Source organism: Hippocampus guttulatus, chromosome 4 (assembly GCF_054856545.1).
Source record: "Hippocampus guttulatus isolate MCC_2025c chromosome 4, RoL_Hgut_1.0, whole genome shotgun sequence".
Classification (NCBI taxonomy): Eukaryota; Metazoa; Chordata; class Actinopteri; order Syngnathiformes; family Syngnathidae; genus Hippocampus; species Hippocampus guttulatus.
This window is the reverse complement of record NC_141264.1, coordinates 24,449,997-24,468,041: the sequence shown is the minus strand read 5'-3', so window position 1 is coordinate 24,468,041 and position 18,045 is coordinate 24,449,997. Positions and strand designations below refer to the sequence as shown.

Here is an 18,045-nt window from a genome sequence, read left to right as displayed (position 1 = left end):
AAAAAAACTGTCAGAAGAGAATATTGTACATGCGTGCACGCACACTGTGACTGAAACTGTTCGAATTTCCTTCCAAAAGAAGGCTCTCGTGTGAGGCTCTCCACAGTATGATTCATTTCAACCACTGATTGATGCACCTTCCATAGTGAAGTGAAAGCCTTTAATCTAGGCCAGCTACACGTTTGTTTTATTGCCCGTTGCATATCCTAATAATAAATTAAAGCCGTGGCCCGCAAATGTTATGAGAAAAAGAATTGATAGATATTAGCGAACCGCTTAGCACATGTTGGACTTCAGTACACCGGTTTGGTTTTCGAAGTTTCATGAACATGAGAAGGCCCCTCATCCTCATTCCGTTTTGTTTTGTTTTAATGTGGCACTTGGTGTGAAAAGGTTCGGATAAACTTGCTTCAGCAGTTGAGTTTTTCCCTCGATATGGACATTTTCATGACAAATCTATTTGAACTTGGACACTCATCATCATACAAACAGGCATTGGAGCTCCAGAACAAAAAGCTTCTCTGTCGATCATATTCTGGCTGGCTTCTATCGAGTTTGAATAGGAATCTAGTAGTATATTAAAAAAAAAAAAAAAAAAGTTAAAATTGTCATAGGCTATATTCATCATTGCAGCCCAATTCCATTTTTTTGTTTGTTTGTTTGTTTCAGGCGACATGTATCAGATTTTTTTTTTTCATGCAGTGTGAACAGTTACAATTTCCATATTTTCAAATCTAACTCGGGCTTCTTCCGTACGTGGCTATAAATCGCATATGTACGTGACACATCCGTATCCATCCGACCTATACGTGGCCAAAAGCCACATATATGCACCCCAATATGCGGGGTGGAAGACGACGGACAACCCTGAATCTGCATGGGTGCGCTCTTTATATTTGACTTGAATTACTGTAAAATCCCACTTGAAACGCAAAGCCGAAAGTTGACACGTGGTGATCGTCGTCATTCAGCCACGCCAGACGCTTCATTTATGACACGCGGCAATGACGTGACATCATCTTCAGGAAGACGTGAAAGACGTGAAAAGAGATTGAGGAGCGTTGTCTCATATCCTCAAAATATTTCAACCTCCTCCCCTCCCGCCCCCGCTACTACGGTGACATGAGATGACAAAAAGACGAGCACCATATTGACTTGCCATGTGACGTCTTTTTTTTTTTTTTTTTTTTTTGGTTCACGCTACGCGACGTCGTGCTTTGGACGCTTGCGTGTCACATCACAGATGTGTTGTGTTCACATCAGAAGGCGCGTTTGCTTTTTGTAACTTGAACGAGGACATAATTTTTTTTTAATACTCTCTTCACTTGACAGTTATTCCAAATAACAGAAATATATGAGTCGAAATAATTCAGACTTTAAAAAAAAAAAAAAGTCTTGCACGATGGGTCACGTGCCGTTTCATGAGAACCACTACCTTGCGCGTTAGAATGACAATTATAAAAAAAATAAAAATCTGTTACAGACAAACAAATAATCCACAGAAGTGCGTCCCGCTGCCTTTGTAAGAGTGGTGTCGGGATGTCATGTGGCCATGTGGAACGAGAACAGAACTGTGTCGACTGTCATCTAGCAAGTGATGTCGACAGCATCATCCCACATATGCTCTCGTTTAAAATACACTCAATAGATGGCTCGTCAATGTCCATGGAAACCTCGCAAGTGTAGAAAACACCAATGAAACCCCCACAGAGGAACCCAATAAATTATGGAACCCCTCAAAGCCGCTTCCCACTGGTGATGATTCCTATTGCCAGACGAGGCATCTCTGTGCGTGTCATGTTGGTGATGAGGCAGACTTGATCTTATCGCCAATTATCTTGAAGAAAAAAATAATAATAAAAAATTAACTATTCCTTATGATTTGCAGCCCTTTTATATTAACGACAAGCACATGGGGCGCATTATCAACATCTGAATCGATAGGTGACTAAATGTCGTTTACGAGATGACACCCCTCCATCCCACGCGCGCGCACACACAAAATAGGGCGACGATATCCAAGCAGACGCTTGCAGCCAAACAGATTAGCACCAAACACAACTTTGCCCACCCTGCGAACAGTGGCGGAGATAGACTTTTATCCTTGGGGGGGGGGGGGGGGTCTGGGTTGGGGGCCCCAGAAAAAGCAGAAAATGGACCTTCAAATCAGTTATATCTGGCTTCATGACCCCCCCCCCCCACACCCCCAACCTCTCCCCCTAATCAACAACCCCCGGAGGCCCCCCCACTCTAGCGCTTCGCCAATGCCTGCGACTTTTAAGAGCTATCGCAACCACACGGATGTAAACTTTCAGGTGGGGGCGAAGGGAATGGGTGGCACCGAGTCAAGTATGAAGTCGCTGACACAGCGAGGCGACGCAGAAAGAGGTATCATGACACCAGACTTATTCCAACATGGATTTCAGCTCTCGCACACATTTAAAAAAAAAAAAAAAACCTCTTGGTTGGAGATTAAGAGCAAAACATTTGATGGATGGCAAGAACTCGCTTTCTGACAACGGCTTTTTCCACCCAGACAGAGAAAGCAAATTGAACCCCAACTGCAGCTGCCACCAAAGTGACGTTGCCTCACTGCGCTCAGGCTGAGCGCGGGCCCACAATACAAATAAGTGCGCAACCTTTGTTGCAATTAAAATCTCCAAATATTAACTAAAGCTCCGAATTTGCACGACGTAAAAAAAGTTGCTTGTACCAAAATAAAATAAAATAAAAAAAAGAAAATATTTCCTTGTTAGCTTGTACATGTCATTGACCTCATCGCCCTCTTGCTGCTCCGCTGACCCCGGCGTCACCGGCGTATGCGGTTGCCCGTGGCAACCGCGACATCCCATCCACACAAACCCGACTCATTGTGTTCAATGCGCTCATTGGCTATGACTATGAAAGAGAACTCAGCCGTCGAGGCAGCTCGTGCAATTGGCAACGTGCGCTGACAATAAGGAGGTGATTGAGCTCCTGTCATAAAAATCGTGGGAGGCGCTCAGCGGCACGCAAACGCGCCACAACAGTTGTCCTGTCGTCATTTTATTTGATGACTTGGGCGTGTGGCGGCTGACTGGTTAACTCTGGCGATGATGCGGCGCAGTTGTACATCACAGCGCTGGGGCAGCCACAGTAATACCTGCGCTTTACTATCTTTGGAAGGCAGAATTTTTGATCAAGAGAGGCTGGGAACTCCACTTCCGTTCCGAGTGACTCAGAGTGGAAACCCACATTCCGCTCGACATCTTTGCCAACGTGACCTGACAAGTACAACCCAAAAAAAAAAAGAGGGGTGGGGAGCGGGGAGGGGGGGGGGGGACATCCGTCTTAGCGAGAGGCTCTTACATCACTGTGTCGTGTGGCCTTGAGACAAAGTGGGCGGCCGACGTCACGGCAGACGTTATTGCGCAGCCACCTTCTCCGTCGTCACATGGGGCGCTGTGTGAGCCGCACTGACACAGCTTCAGCTCCCAGGCATGAATCTTACAGAGGAATGCACTCACAAAAATCATGGCTGGGACACATTTTAACTTAGATGGACGACTACTTCCTCCCCCCCACCCTAAGAGCAGGAAATGGTATGCTTGAGGGCTGAATGGGATGTGCGCTATCCACTCACCATGGCTAGATGGATCGATGGACAGATGCATACAATCCTCAAAAAAAAAAAAAAAAAAACTGCCGTGCATCGAGATACGAGTGACCCGCCAGACATGTTTTTTGAGATACAAGCTGTTATCCGGCTGACTTGCGAGCACAAACTTGATATGAGTGCCGGATGGTGGCAGTGAACTGAACTCAGCTCGATTCGCAATAAGCCGCGGTTTGTCAAAGAATGAGTAATGAATCGAACAAGAGGCTTCAAGTTGTTTCGTGCCACTTCCGGATGACGTTTACTGTCAAACTCAACATAAAACAAATAGAATTACACATTTGTGTATTTAAAACAACTGAATAGCCTCAATGAAGGCCCGTGTTAGCTTCATGCTAACATGCAATGGAGGTCGCTGGTGACATTCGACCCATCAACATCAATAGTTCAAAAACCTTCCAGCAACGGATATTTGAACACAAACAGTGAAGCAACTCGTAGACAAATTAGAGCAATACTCACAGGCGTAGATTCTTTATCACTGGTGCGAAATATGACAGCATCTTACCGAGTCATGATAAGTAGTTGCGAAACTTTTGTCTGCATGACTGTATTGCCTGCCCTCCGGTGTCCAAGGCAGACACATCAGAAGGAGCAGCGCAAGTAACTGAATTGCAGCATTAATTCATGAATGGCATTTGCATTTTCGATTTGAGTGCCCTGAGTTACAAACATGCTCACAGAATGAATTTCTATAGGACATGTCCTCATAGGGGTTCAGCGCCACCAACTTGTGCATTCGGCAAAACAACAACAACAACAGTATTTATAGAGCACTTTCAAACAGCCATCGCTGCATACAAAGTGCTGTACATGGAGCAAACAAAACCAAGCACTTCCTTCTGATGTCGTCACTGGCAGGAGACCCGAACAAAGCACCTACAGAGTCTTTACTTTGCACAAGAATTACCAAAGATGACCCCATCCCACGTTTCCTTGTGATTTGGGTCAACCACAAAACAAGCCAAATACGATACAATACAATACATACTGATTTATATAATAATTGGCTTTGTACACCACACCATCTTTAAAATCGAAATTATTAACATTTTTGGTAACAAACGGTAATTAGCACAAGTAAGCAAGCAAAAAGATGTGCTGTTTTTTTTTATTTATGCTGTGTATTTAAGTTGGGGGACAAAAAGGGACAACAGTTTTCTATTTTGTTGAATTGCCCAATTTAAAATGTTACAAAAAATGTGTTGCCTCAAAATTTGTGAGCTCCATTTTTTATTTTTTTTTATTTACAGGGCGTCTGTCGCGAGACCACAACAAGCTGCTAATCTTACCTGATGGAATTAGACAGAAAACGCTTTTCTCTCCTCTAACATCATATTGGTGCAAGCTAACAATACCTTTATCAAATCACAACTGCGCCATGTCATCATCCCCCCCCCCCCAACCCCCCTTCCACGCTCGCCAGAAATCCGCCAACCTGTTTTCCAGTTGGTTCATGTGACGTTCTGCTTAAGGCCCATTTGGGTCAGATAGGTGTGACCCGATCTCACCGCGCCCCCGCCCACCCCACGCACTCGTCGCCTGCCAATCACAAGGCACATCTACACAAACAACCACTGAAGTTCACCTTCACATCAAAGTACAATTGAGTCTTCAATGAACATAACCTTCATGTTTTCAGGCAGTTTTTTTTAATCCCACGCAAAAAAAAGGTAGATTCGAACCTCAGAACTGTGAGCCAGACGTGCCAACCACCCCCACCCCGACAGGAAACTTGCATAATCCAAATAAACAACACGTTTATGGCTTTAATGCGCAAGCCATGACTCGGGGCTGTGTGTGCGCATGCAGCGAGCGGAGCCCACTTTTAACTTTTGTGGGGAGGGGAAACACCAAAAACCACACATCTATTTTAGCAGCAGGTTTGGGGTCTCCGCGCAGCAGAGGAAGCGGGCAGGACTCGAGAAAACAAGCGAAAGAGCGAAAGAATGGTTTGGTAATTACTTTGCAAGTCCGGATCCTGCAGGGATGATTGGTGTTTAATTAAAAGCCGCGCTGCGTTTAGGGTGTCAATCAAGTGATGAATGGACTCGCTGGGACGGTGAGGTCATAAGATAACACCGATCGACGTGTCTCGCCAATTCGGCGTTTGTTCCTGAACATCTCTGCCACTCTGTGGCCAAAATGAAGCCGGCATGCAGAAAGAAGTTGGCCCCCCCAAAAAAAAACGGTTCACTCGACTTTCACGGAACGTGTTCAGTGGAGGTGTCACACGAACTTGACTTGGTGAATGCCCTCCGTGAAGCGGCCGGTTAATTGGCGGCGACTTACAGGTAGCTGCCGCTGGTGAGGATGAGGAAGATCTGCGGGTAGTAGACTGACAGCAGAACACTGCGCGACGAGAACAGGATCATGATGACATCGAGGAGCCAAAGCGGCTCAGGCGCCTCACGCGGGGGATGAGCAAGATGGGGAAGCGCACTTTCAAAATCAAATCACAAATAATAATTCAAAAAAGAAAACGACGGCAACAACAACAAAACTCCTTTGCTTTTAATTCCCAGTTATTTCTTTTTTTTTAAATAATAAATTATAAAAAAAAAAATCCAGCTCCCAAGTCACGCCGCTCCGAGCTGCCGTGGCCGAGTGAGCGGGACCGGGGCCGGGGTGAGCTCTGACATGTCTCCGCGGCGGCTGCGGTAGTGGTGGGTGATGCGTTCAGGGACCTCGCATGGCAGAAAAGTGCCTGTGCGCGCTCGACTCCGCACTCGCGGCTGCCATTGGGCGGCCGGAGACGACTGCAGTCCGCCCACTTTGCCACGGTGGGACAATAGGAAGAGGTTGGTGGTGTGTGTGTGTGTGTGTGTGAGTGGCGGGCGGGGAGGTGTGTGTGTGGGGGGGGGGGGGGGGTGGTGACACTGATCCGAGGTTTCATTCATCATCAACCTACCGCACTCCTCTCTCTCCACCCCCCCCCACCCCCCGAAATCCCTCCCAAACATCAACAAACACCGTCATCGCAGCCCCTCGCGCGCAAAAAGAGGAGGGGTCAAATCAGCACATTTTTTGGGGGCGCGATGAGTCAGTGTGCATCCACAAGTTGGTGTTATGTGCAAGCTTTGGGCTGGAATATGACAACTATTCCCAACCGACACTGTCTAGAGAGCTAAAATAGCACAAAGTTGCATTATCCTGCTCAAAATCCCTCCTTTAAAAGAGCCTTTATTGAAGGGATTGGCAAAGTATGGCCAGTGGGCTACACATGGCCCACTCTGCTCTTTCATCGGACCCACAGAGCATTTACATTATCAAGTGTTGTGTAGTAGTATCAAGTAGGAAGTTAATCTGGCTGTTTTCATGATGTTGGTTGATAAAAATGTCATTTGAAATTTTGATTTGTTTATTTATTGTAAATAATCGATTGAAAAAAAATACACAATTCACAGATGTATTTAATATTTGGTTCAGTATTACATTAATTGAATGATCATTACTTAATTTAAAATAAGCCCCCCCCATATTTTTAATACTGAGTATATAACTTTTTTTTAAACCTTATTTACAAATATAACCCAGCCCATCCATCCATCCAATGTAAAAATTAAATACGGCCCTTCAGTATTTACTCACTCGTGTGTGTGTATTATGCTTGAGTAGAGCGATTCTCAAGCTTTTCAAACCAATTCCAACTAAAGTACAGTAGCGTAGCAGGCCCAGGTGTTCATCAATTCCAACGAGTTGCCATGAAGGTGAAATAAAAGAATCTACCCAACTCAATGTTTGAAAACAACTTGATCAGATGAAATTCTGTGCATCTTACTTCAAAGTTAAATACAACAGAACTGTACTTGACAAATGAACCCGACTAGATTGCAAACAACAACTTTTCAATTGCATTAACAGACAAATCTATTTTTGCATTGTTGACACATTTAATTCAGACATTCCTCGCATACCACAAGTCCACCTATACCAGTCTTGGAGAATCACTGCTTTATGGAGTAGAAGAATAGGTGATGCTAGAACATGAATGCTGTCAGGATGCAGTCCTGTCAAGATGTTTAAAGAGCTGGGGCAGGGAAATGAAATAGCTGGACAGATTTTAGCCTTTGTGTGCGTGTGTGTGTGTGTGTGTGTGTGTGTGTGTGTGTGTGTGTGTTGCTATGGGCCTGTCAGTCGACACCTGCAGGCTCCAGTCGTTGTAAATGAAGTGGGTACAATGAAAGATTTAGAGAAAGTAAAGAGATGGAAGGAATGAGCTAAATGGTCGGGCTTGGTAAACATAGTAAGAGTACCCCCCCACCCCCACCCCCACCCACACACACACCACACCACATATTGGAAGTACAATGTCATGTGATATGAGCATCTGTGGAGCTTGAAGTGTGTTTCACGCTCCACTCCACATGAGCTTCTTCTCCTCCTCCCTACTTATGTATTTATCCTTCTATCTGGCGAGACACTCACCAGCAGCCACAACATGAGGCACACCTGCACAAACAAACAATTGGAGGATGCCCGGCGGGACACGTTACAAGCGTGCGCTTGCATCCAGCGAGCAATGTTGATATTTTGCAACGCAGAGGAAAATAGCGGCGTGTGGCAGGTGGATTTCCGCTCACGCTTCGTTCCAAGAGACGGCGAATAGAAGTCGAAGGTGGTTTGTAGGACGGCAACTAGTGTGTTTTACACAACTGAATTCTGTATCCAAAACGGACCGGTAAAAGGGGGAAGAGAGCCACAGATCTTATAGATGTCAAATAGATTTGATTCATTTTTTAGATTTGATGCCAGCAAGTGCAACACACAAAAAAACAAAATTGGCTCAAAATGTTTTGTCGAAAACGGATTGATTCAATTTGACCCAATTTTCTCAATTGTTCAACAACCCCATTTTGAGTTTGTGCAAAAAAGAATCAAATTTGGGGCTTTTTTTTTTTTTTTACAAAAATCATTTTGGGTGTTGTTTTGTGCAAAACAACCAAGAATCTAGCGTTAAATTGACACACTTGGGAGATCAGTCCATTTTTTTACCCTAAATTGGGTTCTTTTTGGTCCAACACGAGAGTGAATGAAACTTTTTTGTAGTGGCAAACAGAGTGCAAAATTACGAGCTCTAAGATCGCATTGCATATTGGGTCAAAAGCAACACAAATTGTGTCAAAGCAGGACCAACCGAACTTTTTGGGTCAAATAAATAACATGGCAAAACAACCCCAAAAAATTGGTGGCAGCAACCCAAACATGAGTTATTTTGTAGCAAAATTCATGAGAAATACATTGTTTGTTTTTGGACGAAACAACCACAAAGAAATTTGTTGTGTAATTTTTTTTTAACACAGAAATGTTGGGTTGGTTCTGTTTTGACCCAATTTGAGTTTTCTTCTTTTTCACCCATCGGTTTAAGAGTGTACAGCATAGGTGTCAAAGTCAGGTCCTGTACGGCCGCTGTCCTGCATGTTTTCCAAGTCTCTCTGTTGCAACTCACCTGATTCAAATGATCAGATCATCAGCCAGCTCTGCGCAAGCCTGTTCATTTCAATCAGGTGTGTTGCAACGGGGAGACTCGGAAAACATGCAGGACAGCGGCCCTCCAGGACCTGACTTTGACACCTATGGTGTACAGCAACCACACATTTTTTTTTCCTCCCTAATTTCTTTTTTCACATTTTTGACACACCAAGAAAAATCACATTTGGAGACAAGTGATTTTAATTTGAAAAGGGGACAAATGCAATGTAAATATCATGCTTTTTGCTTGTGAAGATTATCGTTACCATTTAGCGTTTAGCGTGTATTCTCCCCAAGTTGGTGCACCCTTGGGGAGAACACCTGCTTATTTTCGGCTTAAAATGGGTCACTTTGAATCCTGCGTTTTAATGTTTTTAGAGTGTCATGCTCTCTTACTATTCACCTCGGCGTGCTCTTTAACATTCGCGACTGGGGGTTCTCAACTATGAGGGACTTCTGCCCTTAAGGTGCAACAATCAACCCTCGCGATTGTAAATTGTTCAGTGATTCCTTCCGCTGCTTGTGTGCGTCTTCTTGTGTGTTCTTCTAAAGTGAGCGGAGGCAGTGAAGGGGAGGGATGAGGAGAGTTAAAGCTAAACAGGTAAAAACTCAGTCTGGGGCCAATGGAATGTGGAAATACAACTCTAGCGTGGTGCTATTAAAGAAAAAAAAAAGGGTACGCATGGCTGCAGACGGCAACTGGAAGGAATGGTTGGGAATGACAACGACGCACGACGTCAAAAGGAACCGACGTGCCTCATTTAATGTTGATCGGAGCAGCTTCGTGTGTGCATAAGCTTGGCTCCGTTTATTGAAATCTTTCCACGCCAAGTAAAACTCACCCGAGCCAGAGGTAGATGATGCCCAAGTACAGGAACACGGGGTACAGGGTCCAGGTTCGGAGGGGCTCGTGCATGGTCGTTGCCACTCCGTCCGTGGGCCATGCACTGTACGTACTGGATGCGTAAGCACGAAGCCACTTGCTCCCCCCGCCACCCCAACTCCCCCGAACCCCACAATGAAGGCCTTGGAACTTAAGTCACGAAACAAACTAACTAACCCTTCCACATGCACGCATGGCGACTCTATCCCGCTGCACCGAGCTCGTGTGGAACCGTCCCCTGGGTGCAGTCCATGGTGCGGTCCGCCGGTTCCAACAAATAATAATAATAAAATAAAAAAAGCAGCAGGTGAGATGAGCTGGTGGACGTCTCCAAAAGGAGATTGGATTTCTTGCTCCGTCCTGTCCCCCTTTTTGCTCTAATTAAGTATTCCCTTGTGCACCTTTCTTTTAAATTAACTCCATAGTGTCCTGACGCCAGACAGGTAAGGAAAGCCTTGGGGAGAGGTGCACGCCTTCTCGTCGTCCTCCTCCTCCTCCTCCTTCTCCTCCCTCCTCCTTCCACGCGTGGATATGCAGATAATAATGGGGCCGGGCTTTGGCTTCCACGCTCGCCTTATTGCAACACAACAAAGTGATGATGCGAAATGATGCCTTTTATATATACACACAAAGAGAGAGAGAGGGGGGGGGGGCTTTTTGTCGCTTTGCGAACGACCACTGCGCGTTTGCGGCTTTTTTTTTTTTTTTTTGCGCCACAACAGCACGTCCCACAAAACCTAAGCTCGCAAGTGGAATGTCTCTTCCACAAAGCAGCGGCGTGACTAATAAGAACAGTAATGACTAATAACAACACGGCGAACGCAGAACTGGCGTCAGGGATGCGGGAGAAGTCATTCAGGATGTGTCAGTCACGCTGATTGGTGATAAATTGCGCGCAAAGCGACATAAATTACATTTAAGACGAGAAAAAAAAAAAGAAGGAGAAAACGTTCCCATCACTGGGGCTTGATTGTGGTTGAATTCTGAGCAGATGTGCACGCCAAGTCTCGAGTGCCAGGCGTGTGTACGTCACAAGACTCCCCCTGCTGTCGAAGTGTGGGAAGTACTCTTCGAAGTGAAACCTCACCAAAGCAAGATGCGAACGCCACATGTTTGCTTGTGCATGTTTTGGATGGTTTTACACGGCAGGAGCAGCCTGTGTCTTGTTGCGGACACCATGGGAAGGAGCATCACGCAATTGAGAGGTTCGAATGTGCGGTCGAGCTTCCTCCTTCCTATCCTGTTAAAAAAAACACACACACACAACTTGTATTTTGGGAGGAGGGTGGTTAACGAATTTTAAATATACAGTATTAACATCTATACACGAAACAATCTCCAAAACAATTTACTGAGCTGTTTTTGCTTTACATTGGGGAGGGGGTGGGGGCTGGGGGGGGCGGGGGGACGACGACGACAATAGGGCATTTTTCACATGAGCAAAATGTAAAATATGTCTTTGAATTGCCCAACTTGAAATTTAAAGTCAATTTTGTCGCCTTGAAGTTTTGAGTTGACCTAACTTCCATACATCCAGCCATTTTCCGATCCGCCGGGGTGCCGGAGCCTATCCCAGCTGTCTTTGGGCAGGGGACACCCTGAACCGGTTGCCAGCCAATCGCAGGGCACACAGAGACCAACAATCATCGGTGCTCACAATCACCCCTAGGGACAATTTGAAGTTCAATCAGTCTGCCATGCATGTTTTTTGGAATGTGGGAGGAAACCGGAATACCCGGAGAAAACCCACGCAGGCCCGGAGGGGAGAACATGCAAACTCCACACAGGAAGGCCGGAGCCGGGATTGACCCCATGACCTCTGCACTGTGAGGTCGACGCGCTAACCACCGGACCACCGGGCCGCTCCGAGTTGACCCAACTAATCACAAACTTTGCCTTCCCCTGATCTCGAGAGATTCGATGCAGGAGCTGGCTTTCACCCTTGTTGAGTCACGTCGCGAAACGAGACTACCGACATCTCAGAAACACGCACTCGCTGTAATGCAAAGCAGTTCTGCGCCGCCGTAATTAACGTGGTCCGAAATGCCTCTCTGAAGCTTTATGGCCCTCGCGTGACATGTCAATCGGACGGCACGTGTCCCTAATATTGTGGTTGACCTGTGTACAAACCGCTCTCCATGTGTCTTGAGGCACAACTTTGGTTAAGAATCTGCATTCTGGTGTCAGTAATATGATTCTCGGGTTTCCACACGCACCTCAAAAGTATCCGTTAAGAAAATAATAGTAATGTGAGGAATCTTTATTTTCCCTAGACCAGTAATAGTCTACCGCTCATCTGGCTTCTTTCCTCATCTGCCTGGCAAGGGAAAAAAATGTTTTAAGCAAGACCACCCCCCACCCCCACCCTCACCGTGCTCCAACCCTCTACCAAATTTTATTATGCTAGCATGGTCCTTTGAAGCCATGAGCAGCGCATGTTTCCAAGAAAGAAAGTCTATGTGAAAAAGAAATGCGTGTGTGTGTGTGTGTGTGTGTGTGTTTAGCATTCTGTAATAATGACGGCGTAAACTACAGTTACAGACGCTAGCTATCTGTGCGCGGGGACCACGAGAAACAGACACGATCGCAGGGGCCTTTTGTTTCAAGGCATCTCGCCGTTGCGGTTGTCGAGGCCTCTCCCTTCAAAACACGCCCCATCAAAATTCCAGACAGATTTTTTTTTTTTTTTTTTTTTTTGGGAGACGCAATCAAAGTCGACGCGCAGGTCTGATGGCGACGTGTATTTGATGTCTGGCTTGTAAAACGGCGACCTTTTATTTGTCTTCGTGTGAGCGTTTCGGTTTGTTTAAGTGCTTGAAAGCAGCGGTGCTCCGCCCACCAATTGCACGTGAAGAATGTACATACAAGCCTCATTAACAACCCCGCCAATTTTGAGTGATTAAAACAAATCAGCGAGTATATAAAATGGTGAAAAACCCGATGTCTTCATTCTCCAACACTGTGGGCACTGAAACCAGGCACCGCTGTAAAAAAAAATAAAAATGTGAGAGGTGCTAGCCACTAGCTCACTTGCGAGCTAACACGCTTCCTGGTTTCCTCTTGGTCAGCGGAGGGGCGGTAGGCTCTTTCGCGGTGTCACCCCCATGTTTGGGATTTTAAATAACAACCTCAAGGTGTTTCGTAAATTGTAGTATCGAGGGTAAAAAGCATTTTTGGGGAGTAGCTAGCTAGCTAACTGTGCGTTGTCGTGGTGCCATTTTGTTACTTTAACGCGATATCTTCACAAATGAGTACCACACAGTTCTCAGTCTTGAAGTTACCTTCAAACATGTAAAATGTATTCCCAAACAAATATCTAAATTCATATTACATCATCTTAAAAGTTTATCATGACGCGCAGAGCTAAGTATTTTTTAAGGTACATGCAGTACTAAATGTAAACATTTTGAAAGCCACTCTTTTTAATGATGCTTTTTGTTTTTCTTCTTCTTTAGCAAGAGCAAGATTGACAGGATTGGTACGCGTCAGCATGATGTCACTCACTAGCGGCGTTGCCGTCTTACTGTCCTCACACGCGCACAATCATAAAGACTGGCATGCGCGCCTCGCCGGCCCACGAATGCGACATGAGTGCACAAAGTCACAAATCAAAGTGAAGAGCGAACACACACAGCGACACACACACACACACAAACACACGCACGCACACACACACTGCAGCACTTGGGTGGTACGCGGAGGATCCTGTGACATGCTGTTTATTTAATTTTAAAAAGCTGTGGCAGGGATGACAGCATCTGGGTCAGGAAGGACATATCGGTCCAAGCGTGTCAGACGCCACATTGCCGCTCGTGTCTCAGCCCGCCACTACCGCGGGGCGTTTGTGCCCGGAATATCTCGAAGGAGGTCACGCCCCCCCCCGCCCCCCAGCACCCCGCAAACTCTGATCCGACGGCTGTTTTAACCACTGCTACGCCCCTTCACCACCCTTTAGGTAGCCTGCAGTGGTTTATACCTGAAAAAAATTCCGGTGACAAAGCAATTGTTAAATATATGAATTTGAGCATTTTCCACCGAATATCGTTGCGTCAGCCTCTTGCCCGGAGCCAGTTGGAATCGGCATCAGCTCTCTGCAACCCTCAATAGGATAAGGCGTATGGAAAATGGACGGATGGATGTAGTTGCATCAGATTCTGTATAGCTTGGAACGATAAATCGGATCTGGCTCGTGTTTCCACCGTGGAGCGTGCAGGCGAGATGGCAATGGTTGAGCGTTGTCGTCGAAAACTGCTGATTATGGGTAAACCAGCCAACAGCCTGACATGGCTTAATTAACGTTAGAAGAGTGTTTCCCCACCTTCATTGAGCAATTAGGCAAAATCTCCTTGACAAAACCACCACACAAAAATAGAGGAGAAGCGGCAGTAAAACAGGCCAAAAATCCAGACGTAAGGCAGGCCAAAGGACTGGTTGCATCTCGTTTGCGATTTAACCAAATGTGAGCGTGACGAAAGTTTTATGTCAAAATGTAAACAGGGAGCCGTTGCAATTCCCGTGACGATGGCACTCCAGAGTAACGGGAGCCCGAAAAGTGAATGTTCTCGACCCAACCTTTTATAGCTTTCAGAGTCACCAAAAGACCAGAATGGAGTTGGGAGTCACGGCTATTGAGCACGCAAATATGTGCATAGATGCTAAGAGGTATGATTTCTATTTTTGTGTAGTCATAGTTAGCTTTCGGACTTAGTTTTGATGATAAATCACAAATCACTTGACTTTGCTGACATGGAAGCAGCACTGCTTCCAAACCATTCACCCTGTTTTCAGACGGTCTCCCACCAGCCTTTTTTCTTCATTGAACAACCAATCTCCACGCACCATCGCGTATCTGTTCCTTTTACATTTCAGCACGCATTCCTCCCAAAGTGAGGAAAAGGAGGAGGCGGGGGCGCAGGGGGGGGGGGGGGACAATCACGCTGGGGATCATCTTGTATTTTGGCTCGCTCCAGCCGATGGTGTGTCGCGCTGTCGTTTGAAATGTTATGAAGCACTCTTGACCGACCGGCAAACGAAGCCATTTGCCGGCGTGTTTGCATGGGAGCCGCTTCAGCTGGAAACAGTGAGATGGCTGAAACGCGCCGCTTGCCAAAACCATGGAGTGGCGTCTGGGGCTGGGTCCACCAAATCCACAAAGGGCCCCAGGCAGAGGGGGCGGGGATAGTACTGTATGTACGCCCAACACCCCCTCCTCTTTCTCCCCCCCCCCCCCCCCTCCATTCCATCGATCCCTGCGCCTGCATTCCCCTCACCTTCCCTCACGCAACCGCGCAAAGTTCAATGCAGCCGTGGAGGGGAAAGTCAACTCTGACCTGGATGCCACATGACCTTTCCTATAACTAACAGTGAGGTCGGAGGTTAACCCAACTCTGCTGGTCTTCCCGTGCTGACTAATGGGTGTGACTTTTTCCTTGCTCCTCTTCACTCATGACTACTTGGGGGGGGGGCAAGGAGGAAAGGGGGAGGAGATTCATCCCTCACCGATACATCAGGCCCCATCGGCCGGAGGGGTGACAGTTGTCCTCTACCAGTTTGATCTTGGGCCTTGCTTTGTGTTGAATATGTGGCAAACTCAATCGGATCCATGTTTTTCTTAAAGCGACACGACAACGGCAAGTTTGAAGATGGCCACTTTGACACTGTGAAAGCTAGACAGGGGTGACAGAGGACAATTTCGAGTCTTCACTGAATCTTAAGGCCCGCCACACAAGGAGCGATGCGACTCAAGTGTCACATAGTAGCACGGGGTTGCGCAACTAGTTTTCATGACTGGCCCGACTGTCAGAAATTCCAAATCTGATTAACAGGTGAATGTTATCATCACGTGGCAGATGTAATAATAAATTCACAATACAATTGATTTGTTTTCATCTAGTGTTTGCAACAGAAATGACTTTTCCAGGTATGAAGCAATACTCAGCCATCCGTCACCAAGCAAGAAGTATAATCAATATCGCTACTGTACAGTGTGTCTCAAACCTTCTGTGTTTACAGTAAACGAATCCCATTTTGTTTCCAAACTCACAAGCTTATCATCTCACAATATACATCAATAATCTTGCCCGAAGATGTACGTTATAACGTTAACCAATAAATGTCGCTTTCTGTAGGCGTAAAAAGCAGGACTACAGCACACGGCAGTCAATCATTTTCAACAAAAACTGCTTCAATGCATTCATTGTTTCCTGTTTCATTCTTCTTCTTTCAAATGTGTCAAACTAAATACGTGTGCTGCCATCTAGTGGTCAAAAATATGATTCCATGCAATTTAAACAAAAGTTAGCACAAAATAGTTACAACTGTCCAAAACAGAAAGGGTTGAAACTAACAATTATTTTGATAGCCCCAATCACTATTAGCATATTTTTCATTAAAAAAAAATCTGATTCAGTGACTGATTTGGCCCATAGCATGTCAGAAAATGGGCAAAAATGTTGGTCAATGTTTTCCAAAGTACAAGCATTTTTTTTTTATTCAACACAATAAAAAAAAATCAGTGTGCTATCATGGAGGACTACAGATATTGGATAATATATGTAAATTCCATCTATGTTTCTACATACTTGGCCAATTAAGACGATTCAGATCCCGCTTTTTGTAAAGCTAAAGAAGCTAGGTCAAGGGTGCAGTGTTTCCACGACAGTAAATTGGTACGTGTGCGAGGGTCGATTGACAGGAGTGGGTTCGGGTTTCCAACTGCAATTTGCTTGCGATTGTCCAACCCGTCACGCTGGGCCGCGACGTTCACCATTCTGGGGGACTGACATTTTTTTTTGGTCTTGTGAAGAGCTGAGATTTGAACCCATCCCTCAACTGTGACCCATCCGCACCAACCACTAGGCCCACCATATCGTGCAGTGTGCTTCACTTCAGCGGGACCGAGAAAGAATTGCCTCGCAATTAGCCATTAACTTTCGTCCCCTTTCGACAAACTTTGCCGATACATCAAATGCATTGCTGTGACATTGAAGTTGACATACTTCAACAGAGAGCGTTGACTCAAGGCGTGCCCCCCCTCACCCTCCCCCCCCCCCCTCCCTTCATATTTGCACCTGACCACGGCCGCGCACCGGCCCGCGGACACTTGCGCAGACACACACAAACACAAGCTGGCTGTGACCAGCTGGGAGTGTTTGCCGTGCGAGCGGCTCGCACATTTGTACGCTCCGCCTGGGCCCTCGCACAATGGGCCCTGTGCGGCTGTCTGTGTTTGCACTGCGCCTACCTCAAACAGCTCGCGTTTCCGTAACCTCCGCCCGCCCTCGCTCTGATGCTGGCGTTTGTCACAAACCACCAAAGCTTGGCCTCGGGTCACGACGGGGAAAAAAAAAAAAATAGCGCGGCCAAGTTCATTGAGAAATCAGCTAGAATTTGAGCAATGCGACCGAGTACATTCGGTCGCCGTGTTTTGTTTTGTTTTGTTTTTTTTTTCCACCGGCATTCCGAAAAAGGTCACACAGATATTGGTTCCCGCAGTATTTCAAAGCGCGCACAATGGCAGTCACGAAGACAAACTCGGTGGTGGGAAGTGGCTGGTCGGGCCGAGGTCAGTGGCAGTCACCGGATGACATTGATGAAAATAAAACATGCTCGACGAATGATGAGTCATCTTGCCAAAACAGCAGGGATGCAGGGAAGTACAGGTAATTATTAAAAAAAAAAAAGAGTAAAATACTGAAATAAATGATGTGTTAAATTTTGTGAAGGGGTTGCACCAAACAAAATCATCTGGATCCAAATAAATTTTTTAGAGTAGATGTAGAGGCTACTAAAAAAGAAAGGAGTTGGATCCAGATGAGCACTTGACAAAATAATATGGAGTAAATTTAACAAAAACTTTTCTCCTTCTAGTATTATGAAACTCCTTTACCTCAGCAAAAGTAACAATTAGTGCATTTTTTTTTAACGGTAGTGTAACAATAGTATTGTTCGATTGAGTTGTTGCTAGGGGGACAGCTTTGAGTGAGGGAACAGAAACTGACGTGTGTTCTCCTCGATATTACGAAACTGAGTTACG

The 18,045-nt window shown here is 45.9% G+C and overlaps 1 protein-coding gene across 2 annotated transcripts in view; it reads right to left on the bottom strand.

The window, feature by feature from the left end:
- wnt7bb (wingless-type MMTV integration site family, member 7Bb) overlaps window positions 1-10,101 on the bottom strand; it is a 36,340-nt gene extending 26,239 nt beyond the window's left edge. Inside the window, exon 1 of one of the 2 annotated variants that reach the window (XM_086109333.1) lies at window positions 9,970-10,101. In XM_086109333.1, the coding sequence (XP_085965459.1) occupies window positions 9,970-10,043 (74 nt within the window). In that variant the 5' untranslated portion in view covers window positions 10,044-10,101. Of the gene's footprint in view, window positions 1-5,947; window positions 6,393-9,969 lie in introns of those variants that run through there. The other variant, XM_086109332.1, reaches the window with a different exon arrangement.
- Between the last annotated feature and the right edge of the window lie 7,944 nt (window positions 10,102-18,045).